The 23,497-nt window shown below is 33.7% G+C and overlaps 1 protein-coding gene and 1 long non-coding RNA gene across 2 annotated transcripts; one reads left to right on the forward strand and one right to left on the reverse strand.

The window, feature by feature from the left end:
• Positions 1-635: 635 nt before the first annotated feature.
• Positions 636-3,569, reverse strand: LOC107866403 (transcription factor bHLH36-like). The gene is made up of 3 exons (XM_016712485.2): positions 2,940-3,569; positions 1,769-2,119; positions 636-951 (listed from the first exon to the last, which is right to left on the reverse strand). Exons 1-3 carry the CDS (start codon positions 3,474-3,476, stop codon positions 883-885), a joined length of 957 nt encoding a protein of 318 aa, XP_016567971.2. The 5' UTR covers positions 3,477-3,569; the 3' UTR covers positions 636-882.
• Positions 3,570-5,284: 1,715 nt separating this feature from the next.
• LOC124897052 lies at positions 5,285-16,266 on the forward strand. Its single transcript, XR_007053527.1, has 2 exons — positions 5,285-6,427; positions 15,932-16,266. It is a non-coding gene; the product is annotated as an uncharacterized LOC124897052 (long non-coding RNA).
• Positions 16,267-23,497: the final 7,231 nt, after the last annotated feature.

Below are 23,497 nucleotides of genomic sequence, written 5' to 3' on the forward strand. Positions count from 1 at the left end.
TTATTTTTCTTCGAATCAATTTGCGCACTCCTGACTAATCTGCTATCACTAGTACAATAATCAAGTTATAATAGTACAAGAGCCTTTTGATAACACACAATATTTCATGTTTCTCCTTATCCCGCTTCATAGTCATCGAGGCCGGATATACCTTGCCTCATCCGACGTTTATTTATTTATTTATATATATATATAAAATAACTAAAATGAATATACTGAGTATAAATATAACAAATGACACCCCATTTTTCACCCGAGTTTGAAGTTCAGCAGCGTTCATCGTTGATGAACACCTGGGCAAATAAGACAAAGAAATGGAGTGTCTACAGTGATTTTTTCAGTTGTTCCCTTCTTCAAATATTGGTAACAAACCTAAAAAATGTTCTGTGTACGTACGCCACTAATACTCATATGCCCATATCTTTGTCAATCAAATATTCTATAATAGATGAAGTTGATATTTATGCAACTTTACAAGCAAGCAAGGACATTATTAGCCAGCTAGGAGGTGTCTTAATTACTTTTAGCAACATGCTCTCAATACTTTTTAGCACTGAAATTAAGTCGTAGTGATAAAAAATCTACATGCAACAATATATCCAAATACTAACATGTATATATGGTGAAATCAGGAATCTTATCAAGAGTTTTGAATACGCCGCTGACCAATTACCAAACATTGTATGTTTTATGCACAAAGACTCAATCAAATCCAATAATTTTTTGATGAAATGTAGATATACACACGTGAAAAACTATGAAAAGTTAGAAAATATTATCTATATTTTGAACTCATGAGTTCAAAAATATAGCTACTTAATGTTAAGAATCTTGAAATCAAACGCACCAAATCTAAATTCGGAATCCGCCTCCATCTTTGTTCTAATTAATCAAATCAATCAGTTTCTTTTGCAGCCCAACAAGAGTGAGACCTGATGATATATTATTCACCTGCAAGATAATGATTAATTTATTTGAAAAGTAAATATTCCTTATAAATGAGCACAACATGTTCTCTCCTTAATTCTAAACATATATGCACCCACAATTTCTTTATAAAGACATCATTGATTTGAATTTTTTTGACTACTATAAATAGCATATAGTAATATAATATGACATAAAAAAAAGTTTTAATTTTTTCTGACCATTATTATAAATTGTTATTACAAAGAATGACTATTATAAAAGTCGTCTAACTGTAAATGAGAAAACTAGGATAAAAATCCTAAAGCAAGTACTCATGGTATTTATTCTGTTCCATTTACTATAGTTTGGACACATTTTTCGTTGAAATGAAAAGAATAAGCTCGAAAAATAAGCTGATTTTTTTGTATGTTTTCATTATTCCACTGAATACTTCTCAAACATGTTTTGCGATATACTCTCCATCTTTTCGTTTCATCTCTTGTTTATAGTTTAACTGGACTCTAAATTTATGAATATAAAAAGAACTCTTAATGAGCTTGTGATGTTAAACTAAAACTATGTATAACACACCATGAATATCTTTTGAATCTTGTCGTTTTACACATCTAAATTTTCATGCTATTTCTATATGGGAATTCCATTTAAGCTACAATGAAAATGTTGAATTAAAAACTTAATATAAAATAGTGTCATTCTTTGTTTTTAACAGACAAAAAAGAAAAATGAGATACATAAATCGAAACGAGAAAAAAACGTATATTCTATTAGTATTTTAAATACTATCACCAAACTATTATTTGCAATGCTGAAATATAATTTATGTCTTAAATTTTCTTACCTGACATTGGATCATGATCAAACTACATTCATCTTGTTTGGAATTGACACAACTAACCACATTTAGCCCTTCTTCAAGTAGCCATCTCAGCACTTTGGACAAAGAAAAAATTTCCTCTTTATGGCTATTATTGACATTAATCAAAATCTCCATACCATCTTCACATTTATTCACTGTGACACAAATATTATTTTTCTGAAAAGTAATATTTGTTGAACTTTTATTTTGATCATCCAATGAAATAATATTCTTGATATTTTTTCTTGTATTATCTAACTCTTGTATATTCTTCTGAAGATGCTTTATATAATTCACAGCTACTTGCATATGATCTGATGCTGAACGTTTGCCCTATATTTACAATAAAAATTCACATCATATTAGATTTTACAAAGTGTTTAAGATCTATGCACGGACGAAGTAAAAAATATATGCACAATCAAGACATTGAGAAGGTAATCAGTCTAGTTATAAACAACAACAACAATAAGCCAAGTGTATATAGTTCCATAAATGGGTATGGCTGGCTGTCTGGGGAGGATAGGATGTACACAGACCCTATCTTTATCTAGATAGAAAAACTATTTTTGATAGACCTCAGTTCAAACGGGATGATAATCGAAGCAGGGATGCACGAAAAATATGGCCAAAAAAATATCAAGATAGAAAGAAAGCAAACAAGGCACCATATATAGTACTTAGAACACTAACTTGGAGCACAGCATACTACGTGACTACTAGACCGCTGACCCCTATCTCTCCCATCTAGCTAAAGGGTGACAAAACTCGACTATCAACTAATGGATTAAGCCTCCATATCTTTCTATATATCTATGATCGTTTCCTCATTAAATTGCACAAATTAAATACCATGTACAACATGTTAAATAATACTAAGTTTATATCTCTTTACTTAATAAAACCTTCCAAAACTACGGAAATAAAGATAGAGAGAAAGGAGCTAGGAAGGAAATAGTGGATGGCTAACTACTATATATGGCTAGAATTAATTCCACAAGCTGCTATATATACTTGATCTAGGAAACCTTTTTTTTAATTACTATATATTACTAAATTAAAATTCCTTTTTTTTTTTTTTTATAGTATTTTAAGGAAAATAGGTGAGGAAATTGAAAGTACTAACAGTAATAGATTCTAGTAATTAACTCACCTTGATGAACTCAATGGGAATTAGAGATCTTAGAGAATTAACAAGATTTGCCATTTCTTTCCTTCTATGCCTTTCAACATTTCTATGCACAACTTTCTTGAGCTTATTTGATTCATTTCTTGTTAACCCCTCCTTATTATTACGATCAAGATTAGTACTTTTAGTACCTACTGGAGATTTATATGGCCGATCACAACTTGTTTGGAACTGACCGGGCATATTGATTGAAGTACTTCTTGTACTAGCTGCCGAAGATTTATATAGCTGATCACACTTTGTTTGGAATCGAGGTGTAACAATTGAAGTACTTGTGTTGATTGTTGAAGGTTTATATAACTGATCGCAACTTGTTTGCAACTGAGACGTAATAACTGACGAACCAACAGGATCCTCTATGAGATCTTGATTATCTTGTTGAGAAAATCCATTTTGTTGGAAATTAGGAATCTGAAGTAGCTGGTGGTGATGATTATCATGATCTTCACTAATATTTTGTTTCTTATTAGTGAAGATCTCCCAAAGATAATTATTGTCCATTGAACTAATCAAGCTCTAATGGATTTTGATCTTCTTTTTGGTATTTTAATTGAAAGATGATAAAGAAGAAGATACGTTGGTTAGGGTTTGAGATCTCCTAATATCTTCATAACCAAAATAATAATACACTAATTGTTTATTGGATTTTTTAGTTAATGATTACTATTCATATCTACGCTGCTAGTCCCACCATTTGCTTTCACATTGTTTTAATTTATTTAGCTTTACTTTTTAATACTTCTCCGTCCCATTTTACTCCTTACAAATTGGGATGACACAACTATTAGAAAAAAAAAAAATAACATGTCTAGTTTATCATAGTACCCCTATTAAATAATGTTTACATTTTAATTTAAAGAAAAAATAATTAATACAATGGGTAAAATATGAAAAAAAAATTGTCTTGTCTTGATAAGCAAAAAAGGACAAGTAAAATAGGACACCAGATTAGGAAATTTGGGACGGATAAAATGGAACGGAGGGAATAGTTTATAGATGTTGACAGTGTAAAAGAGTTTTTATATTATCTAAATCATGCTATATGCTAGTTATTCATAAGAGTTGATAAATAATCTGAAAAATAAGGCAGTTTATTTGCTCAACAAATTAAAATATAATGATAGTGTAAAGCTTTTGTATGCTATCAATGTATAGAATTATAATAAATTAAAATCTATTTTTAATTATTTATTGTGAGATTGTCTAATTTTATTTGGTTATGTATTTTGCCAAGTCATTTGCACCTAAACTGGAATAAACTTCCTACTGTGGTCAAACTTTCTTAATTTATTTAAGTGAAAAGACTTGAATATTTCACTTACTATTAGAAATTACTTATTTTTGTCATCCAACTTATTTATGCCACTGTCGTGAAAAGTTTGACTCATCTTTGTAGTTAGAAAAAAGTTCATACATATCATTATTTTGTAAGACTGATTTTTACAAAATTATTTTTTTCACGTGGCCTCTTATTAGAGCTCCGCATAACTAAATTTAAATCAATTAATATTACTCAAAATTAAATTTAATCCAACTAATTAAATAAAAATTGGACTTATTAAAAATAAAAATTGAACTAATTAACAATTAAAAATTAAACTCACTAATTGTGTCAAAATTTATTTTATTGGGTATGAACTTTTATTTTAATTTAGGTAATATTAGTTGATTTAGATTTGGTAATGTGAATTTCTAATAAGAGGTCATGTGTCAAAATTAGTTTTGCAAAATCACCGTTATAAAATAATGATATAAATGAACTTTTCTGTAATCACAATAATATAGTTGAATCAAACTTTTAAAATTAATGACATAAATAAGTCAAACTTATAACGAATGATATAAATAGATTAATTTTAATAATATAATAATATATTTAAACCTTTTCCCTTTATTTTCTGGCTATATATGGTTTTAAGGTAAGTATGTGCACACGATATCGGATATTTTATGTTTTTTTTTAAAAGATATTTTATTAGTTTCTTGATGGCTTCCATCAATAGGTTATTTGTCCACCAAACAACATTAAAAATGAGAAAAAACAGCTAATGCATTTTGCCTCGCCGAAGTTTTAATTAAGCAACTCTATCCGGTTTGTTTTGGTTATTACATTTTCTTTTTTAAGTCAATTTGACTATCTTTTAAAATTAAATTAAAATAGATTAATTTAATATTTTAATATTAAAATCTATATAAAAAATTATATGAAAATTTCTCTATACAATAATTTTCTCATCTTAATATAACAAAAAATTATATTTTAAAATGTTGACCAAAAATTTCATATCATTTCACTCTTAAAAGAAAAAATATAATAACTAAGAAAACGAAAGAAGTAATAGGTAGTGCCTTTCAATGCAGTATCAATCATATTCTTTTTATATCTTAGTTCAAATCAATATTTCATTTATGACAATTATCTAGTTTTATTTCTAAGGAACTGACCACCCTCGGAGAAAGATGACCACACTTGCCGACCCAACCATAACGACCCACTCCCTAAGACATCTGGAACCACCGGATCCACCAGAAATCGGAATTCATATGGAGGAAGACGTGTCGCCCAAGCAGTCCTTTAGGGAGATCCTAATGGACAAACAAGCAGAAATAAACTGCTCCTACTACGACAACAGGGGAAAAATTACAGCCATCCATCCTGAAGAAAAAGATGGTATAATATTGACAGAGGAAGAAAAACAGAGACAATACCCTCATGGAGACACTCAGTGATTGTCAAGTTGGTTGGACGAATGTGTCACACTAATTCCTAAAGAACAAGTTAATAAAGCTATGAAAACCCATCGAAAATCTTATTCTAATTGATTTGGGATGGGATTTCTACATAGCAAAATTTTGCAGTAAGAGAACAAACAAAAGGCACTACACGAAGGGTCGTGGTTTGTGATTGGGGGCTTCCTTTCAGTGCAACAATGGGTGCCAAACTTCACCCCGCAAGAATCCACAATCACACACAGTGCAATCTGGACGAGGCTCCCACAACTCACGACTAAATTTTACTATAAGCAGATCCTAGAGAGGGTTGGGGAAAAATTGGGAGCACTCTTAAAAATCGACTAAAATTGGGAGATATGCACGTATATGCATTCAAGTTCCACTAAGAACATCAGTAAAGACATCAGTCATTATTGGAGACCACATACAGAAGGTAGTCTATGAGGGAGATGGAACGTTGTGCACTGGATGCGATAGGATTGGTCACATCCCCAAAAATTGTTCATTCATAAGGGTAGACCAATCACCACAAACTAGCCAACAATAATCAGGAAGCGGCTCGAAGATAGATCAATGATAAACAATTACATTCAAAAAGAGGAAGCCAAAGCAACCCCCGAGAGGCAATCCACACACTCTTAAAGCTGGACCTCACAACAGGATAAACGGTAGCTACAATAAATAGGTAACACAGGTAAAGGTTTCCAATGCGGCAACAGGTAAGTTCACTCGCTCCCAATCCTCATATAACTCGCTGTCGTCGAAAACCCACTCTAAGTCCATTATGAACACGAAGCCAAACAAGAGGAAAAGTCCTCTTGAGTTCCTCTTGAGCAAAAGACGGTAAATGAAAAAATTTTCCAAGTCAAAAACCTGGTAACGGGACCCCTTTGGCGCCTCAATTTTAAAAACCCCAAGTACCTCCTTCCAAAAAATTCATATCTCACCCCAGAGAATGGCTCACATACTGCCACCATCTCCAAAGAAGGCTGACATTTCCTCCCCAAATTTAAAGTTGATGGAACAACCTCTCCAGGTATTTTTGGGGAAAGGGCCCACTTCAAACATAAAGTTATAGGCCATAAACCCCCTCTCTCTCTTAACGCTCCATCTTTTATCATGGAGAAACCAAACACCTTCTTACCATTCGAGAATCCTCTAGCTGTAGATAATAATCATAAGCCCGATAGTCCAGACATGACAACTTCAGTCATGTCACTTAACTCCACGACCAATCTACTTTCCATTTGTTAAAAATTAATCCTCCATCACCAAGACTCTGATACTTTCACAAGCATAAATTGAAGTAATGAAGGACCAAAATCAGGCGAGAACCCCACTTTACTTAGTCACAACTCCCCTACCACCAGATCACACGCCAAAGTCTTGACTAGAATTGGTACTTCTAGTTCAAGATCAGACACTAAATTCAATATTGGCCTCCAACCAATAATGGTAGTGGTAAAACCAACGGTACCTAACTCATGTCACGAAAGAGAGCCTAAATCTGGCCTTGAAGAACTTCAGGAAATACTTCTGGTCTAGATAATTCTCCAATCTCAACTCTCTGGGGATCTAACCTACCTCTCATCATCAAAGCTCAATGCCTTTTTACACCAAGCATAAATCCAAATACACTTCTTCTCACCAGCAACACAAAATGTAGAAGCCCTCTTCTCAATATTCCACTAATGGTTTCCACAGACCAACCAAAATAGGAAAGAAAGCCAAGAAGGGAAAGATATGTTGATACTAAAGTAGCTCCAATAAAGCAACCACGAGGTGGAAGAGCTATTGAACGCCTTGGACGAACAAAAGGTAAAGACAGTTCAACTAGGAGGCATACTTCTGAAAGAGTTCAAAAATCCTTCCAAGGAGGCTATTTTAGCCCTTTGTCCAAAATTTTCAGATGCTAATCCTGAACTTGCGAAATCAGAAGAAGAAAATACAGCCTTTAGTGCTACTGAATCCTTTGAGTCGCTCCCAGATGTTTCCCCATATGTGAATGGGGAAATGCGTGATGGAAAGTCCACTTTACCCAACTAACCCTATGAAAATTATCATTTAGAATGTGAGAGAGACAAATAGTGTCTGCTTTCTCAGACAATGCCAAACCATGGCCAAACTCCACAAATTATCTATGCTTAGCTTGTTGAAAATAAAAATGTCTGATCACAACAGACGCACTCAACGAATGGGGTATGACTCACAAATACAGTTCTCCTCTAAGAACCTCTGAAAGAATCATGATTGTGTGGAAGGAGAATGTACTAAAGCTCAAAACATCTCCATTACCTCTTAGGGTATTATTGTGCTTATCAAGGTATGTGCCTCTTCAAAATCCTGGTTGTAAATTGTATGAAAACCACATCATCTCTTAGAAAAATCCAATAAATTTATCCAGAGTTTCAGGGGTGATTGGTTCATAGGAGGAGACTTCAATGAAGTTCTTCAATCTAGGGATAAAATGGGAGGTAGAGGACTTAACCATAGAAGAGCCAACACCATTTGGCAATGTCTAAGTCAATGTGGGATGGTAGGCCTGGGTTTTAAGGGCAGTAAATATACTTGGACCAATTAGAGGTACAAAAATAGGTCATTCTTATCTTTGAAAGACTGGACAGGTGTTATGCTAATAACTCCTAAATTTTAAACTACCCTAAGGCAAGTGTAACACATTTGCCTAGGACCCACTCTGACCATTGTCCATTTCTTATTCATCTTCTGAAGGACAGGTCCAATAATCTCAACAGGGCCCTTTAGATTTGAGCCCATGTTGTGTGGGTATATATCCCTCAAGAATGTGGTTCATTATTCATTCAATTCCCCCTGCTCTCCTTTGGACTCTATGAGCCTCTTCCAAGAAAATATCACTAAGTGGAACCAATCCAATTTTGGAAACTTTTTTCACAAGATAAGAAGATTGTTAGTCAGGATAGAAGGCATTCAAAAATCTCGCAACTACTACTACAGTGCCTTCCTCCAAAACTGAAAGGAATATTACTGATAGAATACGATTCTATGCTAAAACTAGAAGAGGAATTTTGGAAAACCAAATCCAAAATTAGCTGGTTGAAGAAGAGAGATGCAAACACCAAGTTCTTTCACAACTCCACCATCAATAGAAGAAGGAATAGGATTTACTTCCTCAAAGATGAATTTGGTATTTTGTACCAAGAGGCTAGGGAGGTTGAGACCCACATAATCCAGTTCTTTCAAACTTTCTATACCACTAGCCACTCTCACTCTACCTAGTTTATAGCTCATCAATACCCCTCGGAGGAGTCCTTATGCCTATTTACCAAAATTCTATCCTTGATGCACCTCTTGAAATTGAGGAAATCTATCAAGCCCTTAAATCCTTCAAAGCTCTGAAGCTCCAGGACCGGATAGACTTTACCCTCTCCTCTACCAAAAATATTAGAGTGAGGTAAAAGATAAAATCATCCAGTTCTGCATGGATACTTTCAATAGTAGCAGCATGCCATCGGTAATGAACAAAACCCTACTTTGACTAATTCAAATGCCAGACTGCCACTATGATCAAGAAATTTAGACCTATTGGGCTATGTAACACAACCTACAAAATTGTGACTAAAATTATTGCCTAGAGACTCAGAAAGTACCTGCCAAACATTATTGGGCCAAACCAGTCTAGCTTCCTAGCTGGAAGAAGAGCCTCTAACAATGTCATAATAGTGCAGGAATACATCAACCACTTTAGGAAATGAAAGAGAAAAAAGGTCAATATGATCACTAGAATGGTCCTTCATTAGGGACTCGCTCCATTTTTTCCACTTCCCTCCCTAGATCATCAAGCTCATTATGTTTTACATCACCACCTCCTTCATCTTTATTCTTATAAATAGCTCAGAGACTGGCTACTTCTTGCCCTCTAGGGACATTATACAGAGAGACCCTATCTCTTCCTACATCTTCATACTATATATGAAAAGATTGTCTAAGGAAATAAATAAAGTTGTCCATAACATAACCTGGACTCCCATCAACATCTCTACTTCAAAACCAAAAATCTTTCATATCTTTTTTGCTGATGATCTTACCCTTTTTTCCACTGCCACCCCCAAGTTTGCATTGTAATTCTAGATACCCTTGATAATTTCTGCAAAGCTTTCGGCCAAAAGATCAGTCACACCAAGTAAAAAGTATTGTTCTCCAAGAATACTACTCCCAATACTAAAATAGCTTGTGCCGACTCCCTAAACTTGATAACAAGTGAAACCTTTGAAAAATATCTGGGTTTCTCTTATTTCACTCTAAGCCCCAACACAGGGACTGCCAAAGCATCATAGACAACATGCACACCGGGGTCTATGGTTGGAAAACCAAATTCCTTAATATGACTAGTCACACAGTGTTTGCTAAAGCCACCCTTAGGGGCATACCCTCCCATGTCATGCAATATATCTAGATCCCTACCAAGACTCTTAAAGTCATTGATAAAATTCTAAGAGACTTTATTTGGGGCACAACTACTGAAAAAAAAGCCGCACTAACTCAGTTAGAACACTGTCACTAAACTAAAAAGTAAAGGGGGCCTTGGGTTGTAAAAGAGCAAGGTAAAAAATAGCTCTCTTCATGTTGTGTTTACCTGGAGAATGTACCATAACACCCAAACTCTTTAGGTTAAGACATTGTACTTAAAATATTGTTACAATAGGAGAAGTACCACCGCCCCCCAATCAACATTCAGAATCTGGAAATGCATCAAAGATGGTGGAACGCCTGCACCAGAGCCTCCAAATCTATGGATAGATGGGAAGGGGTACAGAATTAGAATCTTTGAGGACTCTTGGGTTTCAAACCATGACCCCATCTGAGATATCAAGGTGAGCCCCATGTGGGGAGAAAACACTTAAGGTCAAATACATGATACAAATCAGTCCACTAAGATGCCAAAACAGTCCACAAAATATGAGAAGAACAAACAACACAAAGGGATACAAGATTACAAACACAAAAACACATGGATTTGCAAAATAATGAAAGGATAGATAGTGAGCCCAAGATTATTAGAAGATTAAGAACCAAGTATATTTCAACATTAACCCCTAATGAATGTAATAATCAAAATCACACTCTTACGGTGACTGCCAAGGTAATCGACTCACTTCAAGATCCACCATTTCCAAGCAAAGAATAATATTGGCTTTTCCAAGCCCTATACTAAAGATGACTTTTCTAAGTCCTAACTAAGACTATATTAAGGTGGTCTACTCTAAAGAAAGAGGATTTCAAGTGTTTCAATCTTTCATCTTTCCTAAACTAACTAGCAAATTAACTAATAGAACCTATTTATAGTTTAACTTATTACATAACAAAATGACCACAATACCCTTAATTAAAAGGGGTGGTCATGGAGTGTTACTTAGACAAGGCTAAGTATCCAAAATTTTCTTAATGAAGGCCCAAAACTGTGAGTCCTCAATCTTCAATGCTCCAAGCAATCTTTTACACATGGGATTGCTCTTTGGTGAACTCAAATCGGCCCCTCCATGTAGGATCCCATTTTCTTAATGCGACCAAAGCTTAATGACCCACTTACTGACTTCGAGTGATGTCATTGAAAGCTAAGGTAGCCATTTGAATTGTATCATCTTCCCCTTCTTGAAAAGGATTTGACCTCGAATCCAAACCTTGCAAAACCAAGAAAAGACACACAAATACAAACTCCTCATGGAATGAGGGTTAGGGTAAGCACGACAAATCACCTCAACATGCCAAGGTTGCATATGTTTAGAATTCAATGAAAAATGCACAAAGGATTTGGCTATAGAATTCACGAAAAATGATACTTTGCTTGTCATGTAAACCAAGCAACAAGTTGGGTGCACCATCATCACCAATTCTATATTTGGCACCGGGGTCAAACGGGAAGAGTGTCCATAGACACGGGTCTAGACAACACTCCCCTTTCCCGTGGTCTCTATCCACACTAAACGGCATACTCTCTACAATAGCATATATATTATCTAGAGCAAATAAAAAGTAGAGAAAAGTATCACTCAAGTCGACTTCTACTAAGGTGCCCTCATGTGTACTCATTACTAGTTTCACAATCATCACCATGAGTACTCTCAATAATAAAGTCACACAAAGTAGAAGGACAAGTAGTTTCCAAAATTATACATCCCTTACCCTTAAGAGTACTCTCATCTTCTAAGAAGAGATTTTCATCTTTAGGAGGAATGTTGTCACACCATAGTGGGTTACCATATCGGCTATAGCTTCTAAAGGAAAGCTATACCATCATTTTCATCACTAGGTTCATTAGGAGTGGTTATATCATCTTCAAACAAGACATTATAACTTAAGAGAGCATGATCTATTTCACAGGCAGATTCGGAACAAATACATTCATCACTCTCTAAAAGATTAATTGCAAGTTTCAAAGAGATTTCAAGTGCAAGATTATCCCAAGAATAGCTCTCGGGTTCACTCCTATTCCTTTGATCAATATTTTCAACATCATCACACACTTGACATTCATTAATCACATCACACACATCCTCAAGTGGTGGGCAATTTTCACACAAAAGTTGATCAACATAAATTTCACAAGACGGTGAACTTTCATTCAACAAAATGATTTCAACACTAGGTGGACATAAATCGATCTTACAAGAAGAGTCGATTCGGTCATCAATAGGATCAACTAGTGTATCCACACTCACAACAAGTACATCATCATCAAGTGGCAAAGAAATAATAGACTCACATATAGGCAAGCTATAACTTACACTCAATGGGCTACTAGCCACACAATTATCATTCACATGCACAAAAATGTAAGGGTTAGCTATTTTACCTTGAAGTTTATGAATATGTTCGTATTTACCTCGGTGTGAAAGTCCATCACAAGATTGAGCAGTAACTTCCTTCAGAAAGATCTTATCGCAAGTTGTTTGGATAATTGGATTTTGAGGAAAGAGTTTGGGTAACAATTGGCATATAATTTCAATGTGCCGTTGCATATCTTCAAGATCGTCATGGATGCGATTACACGTGACCTTAAAATTATGGGCAGCCATGGTACCTAAACAAAAAAAAAGACAACAACAAACAAAATAAAACAAACAAGATTAGTAGTAAAAGCTCCTTACCATCACTCGATACACTCACCTTTGTGATTCTCACAATTGGAGCGGCGAATATTGAAAGTTGCTTATACTCCGGTAGTCAATAAGATGTCAATCCTACTTGGCGGCAGGAATGGATTATTGTTTTGATTGACTCAAAACACAAAACAAAATTCACTTACGAACTTGAAACAAAGAAGTTACTACGAGTTACAAACAAGAAAAGCACACAAATAACGAAGACACAAGGTTCTTTATCAATGATGCGGCATTACCGAAATTCCGGTTTGTTTTTGAAGGTGATCAAAAAGATTCGACGAAAACCGGGCATACATTCGAGAGAGAGAAGGATTAGTTCGTGTCTGGGTCAAGGAAAGAAACGTATTCAAAAACTAATTAACAACCTAGAAGGTGATTACTAGTTTGTCTATTAGTACTAGAATCAAGAAAATTGAAACTAAGGAAACAAGAAATGAAACTTAGAAATCTGAAATTTTGAGCCTAAGTGTCGTTTTTGAGGGTGATGACATGGCAACCTTCTATTGGACGTTAAAATGGTTGAAAGTTTGAGAAATTTTATTGTCTTCAAATTGTATTGATCAAATTCCAAGTGGGGAATGGTGGAATTTCGGCTATGGGAGGGTAACAACAAGACTTTGGAGCCCTTTTTTCAAGTTCAAAAAGTGTTTGAATTTTTTGCACCTTTTTGGCTAAACACCTTTTTGAAAGACTTTTGGCTCTTTTCCTTTTTGTAAGTCTTGGTAGGTGGACTTTCTCCCTTTTGGCAAGACAATTTTTGAAACCCTTTTGTTCCCTTTCCCCTTTGGATGTCTTAGAGTTATGTCTTTTAAGACTAACAACAAGACACACTCTCTTTCTTTAATTTCTAAGATCAAACAATCATTTTCTCTTCAACAAAATATGAAGATGGTGAAGAACACCAAGAACACAACTTTTGAATCTTAGAGTTCTATGGTTCAAGTTGGATCCCACACATCAACAACACATTTTTCAAGCTCCAATCCTCAACAACATAAAAAAAAAATATTTTTAAACCGCAATCTCAACAACAAACTTCAACAACACTCTTTCAAGCCACCAATCCTAAAAAAACAGCAACCTTCAAAGTTCAAAAACAACTTGAAAATGACTCAAAATTTAGATCTAGACTCTATAAGTGTTAGTGAAGAAGGGACTAACACTAGAAACAACAAAACACACTAAAATATCGTAAATCTAAGTCTCAAATTTCAGCTCAAATATAAAAACGGGACAGATTTCTTTTTTTGAGATTTTTGGATTTCAACACTTTTTTTTTTATTTTTCAACTAACAAGCCCAAGATTGATTTTGTTGGAACAAAATCAATCCTTTCTTTGATACCAAATGATACAAATCAGTCCACTAAGATGCCAAAACAGTCCACAAAATGTGAGAAGAACAAGCAACACAAATGGATACAACATGACAAACACAAAAATACATGGATTTGTAAAATAATGAAAGGATAGATAGTGAGACCAAGATTATTACAAGATTAAGAACCAAATATATTTCAAAACTAACCCCTAAAATGAATGTAATAATCAAAACCACACTCTTACGGTGACCGCCAAGGTAATCGACTCACCTCAAGATCCACCGTTTCCAAGAAAAAACAATATTGGCTTTTCTAAACCCTATACTAAGGATGACTTTTTCAAGTCCTAACTAAGACTATACTAAGGTGGTATACTCTCAAGAGAGAGGATTTCAAGTGTTTCAATCTTTTATCTTTCCTAAACTAACTAGCAAATGAACTAATAAAACCTATTTATAGTCTAACTTATTACATAACAAAATAACCACAATACCCTTAATGAAAAGGGGTGTTCATGGAGTGTTACTTGGATAAGGCTAAGTAACCAAAATATCTTTAATGAAGGCCCAAAACCATGAGTCCTCAATCTTCAATGCCCCAAGCAATATTTCACACGTGGGATTGCTCTTTGGTGTACTTAAATCGGCCCCTCCATGTAGGATTCCATTTCCTTAATGCGACCAAAACTTGATGCCCCACGTACTGACTTCGAATGATGTCATTGAAAGCTAAGGCGGCCATTTGAATCGTATCATACATCGCGGTGAATGAGCAGTGGGTACTCTCCAACATCTCTCTTCCAATCCCCGATCAGCTTGCAACTGCAATAAAGGACACGCATACCCCTAGTGGAAGTAATAAGGAGGATGCCCTGATCTGGGATGTCAACCCCAATTGTATTTTCTCCACCAAAAATGCTTACCATTTTATTGATAAAAACTACCAAAACCAAGTAGACACAGGGACAGAAAACTTCACTTGGATCTGGAAACTCAAAGTCCCTAACAAAATCAAGATTGGCCATTGACTAAACCATTATGAGAGACTGTCAACCAACTACTATCTTTATAACATAGGGATGAATGTGCACCCAGCCTGTAAGGTCTGCAACCATCTAAGGAAGGATATCACTCATATTCTCTTTTAATTCCAGGGCCACATCCTTTTGGAACCAGTTAGTCCTCTCCATTTCTGCAGTGGAGTTATTTGACTCCTGGACACCACCAACTGGATTACCACCTGGGTAACTCTCAAAAGGAAAATGTTCAATAGTTATACCTCCTGGGACATTATCATTCCCTTCAGCTTATGGAACCTCTGGCTGCCTAGGAACGAGTTGTCCTTTAACTATAACACCTTCATCCTTGACCCCAAGCATGTCATAGCCCGCGCTACTTGATATCAGAATACAATCATTGAGGGAACCGAGAGAAATAAGACTCAGGTCACACTTCAGGTCTAGTGCAATCCTCCCAAACCAAATAGCTTTACTCTCAATACAAACTGGGAAACAAATAGAAGCAAAAGAACTGGAGGTATTAGCAGAGTAGTCAGGGACCACCATATCAAATGGGTAGTGGGATATGCGAAGCATTGTCCCAATACCAATGCTATCCAAGATGAGCTATTGGGAATCCTATATGGCCTACGAATTGTTAAAGCCATAAATCTCACACCATTGCAAGTTCAATGCGACTCAACTTTAGCCATGTCCATGATTAATCAAGGCAATCTAAGATATGCTAACATTATTTGTGAATTCAGGTAGTTGCTGCAACAGTTGAGAGCTTCAGCACCCACCCACATCTTCAGGGAGCAGAACAAGGTAGCGGATCAAATGACCAAGGAGGGCTCTAGGGAAGCCTCAACGAAAGAACTAACGGTGTTTGAAGTCCCCTCAATGTTTGTGGAGAAAGAAGTGGAAGCAGACATTGTGGGAACTTCTTATCCTAGAAATATATCTCTAAACTTTGTTTGTAATTTTGCTACTGAACAAGCTTGTAATATTGCTACTTCTGATGGCCATCAGGCAGGCCAAACTGCACTAATCCCTCCAGATAGGGGTACTTTATGTCCTTAATGAACAACTTTTGCTGAAATACACTTAAAAATATTTTTAAAATAATTTGATCAAATAATAATTGTTGCTTAAATGTGTTTTAAATATTTTTTTTGAATGATTTTAAAAGTTTGACAAACAAACTATTAGTCAACACGATTGATAAAAAATATTTATTGAATTTCTTTTTTTCCTTTCAAAAATCTACTATAATTCTTTGCTCAGGTTGAAAAAAATAGCTAGGTGAGTTTCCAAAGAGGTATGAGTATTATTATATGTTGTTTTTTTTTTTTTTTTTATATCACATCTAATCAATACTAAATTTATTTCTTTCAACAAGAAAATTTATTAAACAATTTCAGATGTTTTCTAGAAGATAACATTGCATGTGTATTAATTATTTTGTTATGCCACGAATATCTGGGACAATTACTTTATAATTGGATGAGATCAAATACCTGGATTTTGATAACCTAATCAGACATTTTGTTCCAATTTAGAGAGTCAATTTATAAAATGGTGGGTCTACATTATCTAATATTTGTCCCTAATTAATGCATTACAATATTTTTCTCCACACTCTTTTAGAACAATAATTGAGTAGTATAACTAGGAACTTTTTTCCTTTCTGACTAATATTAGCATGTTTGATCAAGTTTTCAAAATCAATTTATTAATAACTTAACTACATTCATGTTATTCACCCATAATTTAAAAGTAAATAAGCTCTTTGGAAAGGCTTACATAACATGGATTTATAATTATTATTATTGTAAGGTGAACAAAGGAATGGGATAAACATCCATTTTTTGAATTTGAATAGAGTTGACAAAAGTTATAACCTTTTAAAATTCAAGTTTTAATAGTTTAACCTAACACTTGGATTAAAAATTAGTAATTTTGTATTTATAAAATAGGTTAAGAGGGTCACACACAAGTGGATAAATATCATAACAACAATTAATCTTTTTTAGGGTATATCTGATTAAAATGATACGAGACAAAAAATAAAATATATATGTAAATAACTGTATAAGGCTAAAATAGTCGTGAGATATTGACACGTGGAAAGATAAAAGAGCAGTAACCCAATGCCAAAAGAAATCCATCTTGAAGAAGTAGAATGAGCCACATAGAAGCTCAATATCGAACTAAGGCTCAACCTCACAGAGAGAAAGTCATCAAAGAACGCTAGCCGTTAGATAAGAGAGAAAGTCATCAAAGAACGCTAGCCGTTAGATAATCGATTTAGAGACAACGTGGTAGGTTATATTTTTCGTTTTGAAATACTATTTAATTAACCATGAGTTAAGAGGACCAATTCTTGACTATAAAACTCTGAGAATTCACCCCAAGAAAAGCAATAGATTCATCACATTATACATCAACGAATTCTATTGAATATTTGAACTTTTCTCAAGTATACTTGTTACTTGTTCGTCAGTATTGAGCATTCATCAAAGATCAATCGAGGACATCTTCACAGAAGATATCATCAAAATCAAGCCAATACACTATAGACATCTAAAATTTGTGGGACTCTTCAAGAAGAATCCAAATTCAGTTAGAGTTTTTAGAGGCTATTGTACGTCAACCCTAAATTATGCTACATCAATCCTAAATTATGCCTATAAAAAGGGTGGCTTACTCTCTTGAAGAAACATATTTAATATCCCATAAATTCATGGTTATTTCTAAAAGATCGGATCTCCAATATCCCACAAAATTATGGGATATTCATAAAGAGACCATCATATGTTCGAGAAATACACTACTAACGACCCTCGAATTATGGAGAAATCCTATGTTCGAGAAATACGCTACTAACGGCCCTCAAATTATGAAGAAATCAAGAGATCAGGAGAGAGAGAAATCAAGGGAGAAATAAATTTGTACCCATATCGTTTATCAATAAAAATTCTTGTTTCTGCATATTTTGCTTATGGTTGAGTTTATTTTTCATGAATTAAAAAATTTGTTGGAAAGAAATTGGAACTCCCAATGGGGCGATCTTTACCTCTCATCTCAACTTTTCCAACTTCAAAGTTTAAGAACAACGAAATGACTTCCAAAAAGGTCAATTCTCAATCAACTGTTTCCAAGGCTGCTGATTCCAAATTCTCTACAGAAGTAGAGAGCATCATTGAGGTTACTTTTGGAAGCTTTGGAGCTGTCACGAGGAGCAAGACAAACAAGCTAGGACAATAAACATATCAAGTGTTGTCTACGCCAACTTCATTTTTTGAATTTTTAACCCCAAAAGGAGGGAGATCCCATGCAAGTGATTTAGAAGAAGGAAGCAATGTGGCCGAAACACTTAAGAAAACTCTTCCTCTACTTGAGCACTCTAATTCGAGATACTTGGGCACAAAGAATGATGGTCATTCAACTAACGCATCATCTCCACTTACACTGCATAAGATAAGCACTTCAAAGATTAACTTATGCGACAATCTGTGTTACTCTCCAATGTCTCCAGTGATCATGCAAGTAATGGTGACTGATGCCTCATTTGTGGAGGAGCAGCTTGCAAATCTGATGGGGGCAATTGAAGGTCTCACTGAGTATGTGCAAATTCAAGATGCTTGAATTGATAAGTTGGCGAACAGAATGGATGGCTTAATAAACGAAGAGTCTAGACATGCACCTAGAAAAGATCCAGAAGGTCACGAGACGAAATATCTTAGAAAACAAACGCCACCAGCTAAAGAGGTACAAGTTTCTTTCGAGGGAATAATCTTGATTGATCAGTTGAATGAGTTCATTGAAGGGAACTTCAAAGACAAGTATGATATTGTCACCAAGTCTTCCTTTACGTATGCCAAGCCTTACACTGCGAGGATTGATAGCCTCAAAATGCCCGTCGGCTATCAACCCAACAATTTGAGGGAAAAGGCAACCCAAAACAACTTTATTGAGACTTGCAATGATGTTGAAACATATGGTGATTATCTCGTCAATCAGTTCGTACAATCTCTCAAAGAAAATACCTTTGATTGGTACATCGATATTGAACCTGGTTCTGTAGATAGTTGGGGGCACTTGGAGCAAGAGTTTCTTAATCGTTTCTCTAGAACAAGACGTGTTGTTAGTATGATTGAACTTACAAAGGCCAGTCAATCTGAAGAAGAGTCAGTTGTTGACTTTATCAATCGTTGGAGAAGTTTGAGCCTCAACTGTAAAGATCGTCTCGGTGAAGCTTCTAACATTTAAATGTGCATTCAAGGCATGAATTGAATCTTGATGTACTGGATTTGAATGCTTGAGTTTTTTAGAGAAATTGTAGTGTTTGATCCACGAATTTTCTCTTGCTTCTTGTTAGAGTTGTTCTTGGTTCTTGTTTCTGAATTATGAGGCCCCTATTTATAGTTGTGGAAAGGAAAGTGTCATGATGAAGATGAACTTCCTTTAACCAATCAAATTCAAGTGACGTGGCATCTTTTATGAGCTTTTGATTTCACTAGGCATGTTGCATCATTTTGACATGTGGCATAGTCCTATTGGCTCCTTCATTTGACTTGACATGCCACGACATTCGACACGTGGCACTAAATTGGGTCTCCAGAATATGATAATATTTTGGGCTTAGCAAGTGGGCTCATCATTTGTAGTCCAAATTAATGGACTAGCCCAATAAATATTGGACTTGTTTTAAATTCATAAATGTTTGAACTTAAATAATTAATTCAATTATATTAATCCGCAATATTTATTTAGAACTAATATATTTTGAATTTAGTATAATCCAAATTTCAGCCGGCTTTAAATTTAATAAAATTTCATCGCCCACACACATGCTACATTTGCTTGATCTAATTAAATTCATTTAATTTGTCTTAACTTAATTCTTGTCTACAACTTTAGTAACTACATATTTCATCGTCTTGATCGATCTAATTCAATGTTCTTTAAATCTCGCATACAAATTCAATTGTATCTTTTTTTTTTGGGTAAACACCAACATGAATTGTGATTAATTAAATTGTTGAGACACCTTCGTCTTTAATCAGAGATTTCATATTTTCGTCTTGAAATGAAAAAATTCATTTAATTAAGAGCTTCGTCCTTAGAAATAGACTTGCAATACACAAATTCAAATTAGTTGGATTATAATACGAATATCGAATACCAACCCAAAAAAATAATTGGAAAAGGGTACAGTCGTAATAAAGTAAGTTTTAAAAGATAAAAAACTCACATTTTTAAAACAATCAATCAAAAGCCGCGAGTAAATTCATTAAGCTTACTGATGAATAATTAAAAAAACTGCAGGTTCCAACAAGATTGTTGGTTCAGTAAGTACAAATAAACAGAGGCCGATCCAGAATTTTAAATTTGTGGATTCTCAAGGATTCATTTCCTGCCACTAAGCTATTCCTTGGTTTAGTTATGGGTTCAACCTATTAATATTTATAACTTTTGACCATTTTTTTAATGTAATTTTAAGCCTTACGGTAGCGGGTGTGGGTTCCCAGGAACCCACACCTTCTACTCTACATCCGCCAATGCAAATAAAGCTACTAATTGTATGTGAGATGTTTGTTTTTCTGCTTGTAATTCACGACCTCAGTGAAGAGACATAGTTCCTTCAGAGGCGGAGCTAGAGGGTATTTGGGAGTTCGGTCGAACCCAATAGCTTTTACGTAGACTCTGTACTTATACTATAAAATTCAAAAATAATATATAAAATATATAGTTGCGAACCCACATTCAAACATGGGACATTGGTATAGTGGAGGAGAGGTGAGTATCCAACCCACTACCAACACTAGTATTTTTATTTTTTACTCTTTATCTTATAATTCTGAACCCACCGCCTAAAATCCTGACTTCGCGTTCCTTTAACCTATATATGTTATTGGTTGTATACCTGCATTATTATGATAATCTCATTCAGATTTATATTAATAGAACTGATATAAAAAATTGTTTAATATAGGTCTACTTTCCAATAAGTGGTGATGATCGTCCTTAAAATTGTCATAATATATATATTTTTTTAATGTTACATCTGATGTTTGGTACTCGTATTGAAGTTCCGATTAATTCAGACCACGCACTGTAGGGCCCATTTTGGGGTGGCGTTCCGAAAAAAATTTTCTCCATATCCAGTGCTTGAATCCGAGACCTCTAGTTAAGGATAGAATAGTCTCATCACTACACCACAACCCATATTGGCAATTTGTCATAATATTTTATTTAGACAACGAACTAAATTGTTTTTCAATTGAGCACCCCATCTCCTAATTAATAAAGTGTTTCAATTAGACACTTTTATTTTAAATTATAATTTTTTTTTTGCATTTGTTTTAATTTATTATTAAGTAGTTAGGAGTATAAGTTAACCACATGAAATATATTATTTTCTTTAAGTATCTATGTTTGCCTCAATAAGTCATAAAATTCTAGATATTTTCTATTTGATGTTGATCTGTGTAATTAAAGGAGATATATAGTTTATATGATTAACTTAAACATCTAATAGACAAGTACAAATGCATGCGAAACCTTTTTAAATTTTGAAATCAAAATTTTATTGAGAATGAAGATATTCGATTGAAATATAACTTAGTTTGAATGTTAAATAAAATATTCTATAAAATTTTAAAGATTGACAATGTATCTATATCTATAATTTATTAAAAATGTGAAGACTCTTACAAAAGTGATTTGAACTTTTTGTCATTCATTAAAAAACTTCACAATAAACAAAATCGTCTTTTCACTATTTTGCTCAAATTATTATTTAATTATATTAGTAATATTAACTATAATATTAAATTCAAAAATGTATATGAAAAGAAAAGATTAAAAGTCCTAAATTTATGATACTAAGAAAATACTAGGAAAGATTTAAAAAAAAAAAAAACTAATAAATTCCTAAATTTTAGGAACGTGCGTGTGTATAATTTTTTAGTTGTTCTTTTAAATGTGGCAATGAAGCCTATTTTATATTAAACAAAACCAGACAAAAGTCTTCAAAGAACTATAAAAAAATGTACAGTAATGTCTTCGTAGTAGTTTATTATTTTTAGAATTCATATTCTTCTAAAATTAGTAGTTATTTTTTTGGGGGAAAATATAAATTTACCATACTTAGATAATTTCTTTTTTTTTGAAGCAAAAGTTTTTGCACTTCTATAAATTGACAATCCTTCCATAACAATACAATAGAATCTTTAATAAATATATGAAATAAGATTATTTACTTTTGGTCTTAGATCATTCTTTATTGTTTGCTTTAGAATTGTTTTTTACGCCAACAAATATTTTTGTAATATTTAATTTACTTTGAGGTGCATTGATTTTGTAGATATCTTGAAGATGAATGATGATGATAATATATATAGACAATTGATGATCCGATTTTCGAAAGGTGATTAATTTCGCATGACAATTTTGAGTTAATTCCTCAAAATTTCATTGAACTTGTGTAAACATCCCACTAAAGTAACTTTTGTTTCTTTTAGGACAATATTGTCACTGAACTATACACTTATTTCCATTATAAGGTAAAACTAAGAAATTGTTAAGGATATATTTGGAGAACCACAAGGAAAGTGAAATTAGATATAATTACATAATCCAATTCTCAATTAGGAATAGAGATTAGGTGCAATTAAGTGATGTAATTACAAAGTTACATTTTTTTTAAATTTAAATTTCTTTTAATTTTATTTTTTATTTCTATTATTTTAATTTCTTTTTTATTTTTATTTTTTTCATTTTACATTATTTATCTTTCATCTTTTTTCTTCTCATTTTCCAACCTTTACTTCTTATGATTCAATATAATTACTCGTACTTTTTTCTTAACTAGTTTATGTGGTACGCGCTTCGCGCGTGTACCTCACTTTATTGAGTTTAAACCTTGCACTAAATAGAACATTTGTTTAAATAATAAAGATGATTACAATAATTAAATTCAATATCTTTTGGAGATTTATTTAATTAAACCTAACTTTTACCAAAAAAAATTATCAAAGCCGAGCGAGACATCAAAACAATATAATTAAATCTAACCTTTACACAAAAATTTCCTCAAAGTCGTCTGACACTCATCTACCACCTGTGAACTATAACAAATAATACGATAATAGAGATATCAAAATAATAAAACTAAATTTAACCTTTACACAAAAAAAAAATAATTCAAAATAGAGATATAAACACAATACAATTAAACCTAACATTTATCTAAAAATTTCTCAAAGCCGACCAACATTCATCTACTACCTATAAATTCATCTACGACCTGTAAATTACAATAA

The sequence above is a fragment of the Capsicum annuum genome, chromosome 3, assembly GCF_002878395.1.
Source record: "Capsicum annuum cultivar UCD-10X-F1 chromosome 3, UCD10Xv1.1, whole genome shotgun sequence".
Lineage (NCBI taxonomy): Eukaryota > Viridiplantae > Streptophyta > Magnoliopsida > Solanales > Solanaceae > Capsicum > Capsicum annuum.

What these genes read in the sequence shown, in the direction of transcription:
- LOC107866403 (XM_016712485.2), bottom strand. Translation starts at nt 3,476, where the DNA reads ATGGACAATAATTATCTTTGGGAGATCTTCACTAATAAGAAACAAAAT. An exon ending in TTCCCATTGAGTTCATCAAG is followed by an intron (nt 2,120 to 2,939) that starts GTGAGTTAATTA and finishes TTGTAAATATAG; the next exon opens with GGCAAACGTTCAGCATCAGA. An exon ending in TGATCATGATCCAATGTCAG is followed by an intron (nt 952 to 1,768) that starts GTAAGAAAATTT and finishes ATTATCTTGCAG; the next exon opens with GTGAATAATATATCATCAGG.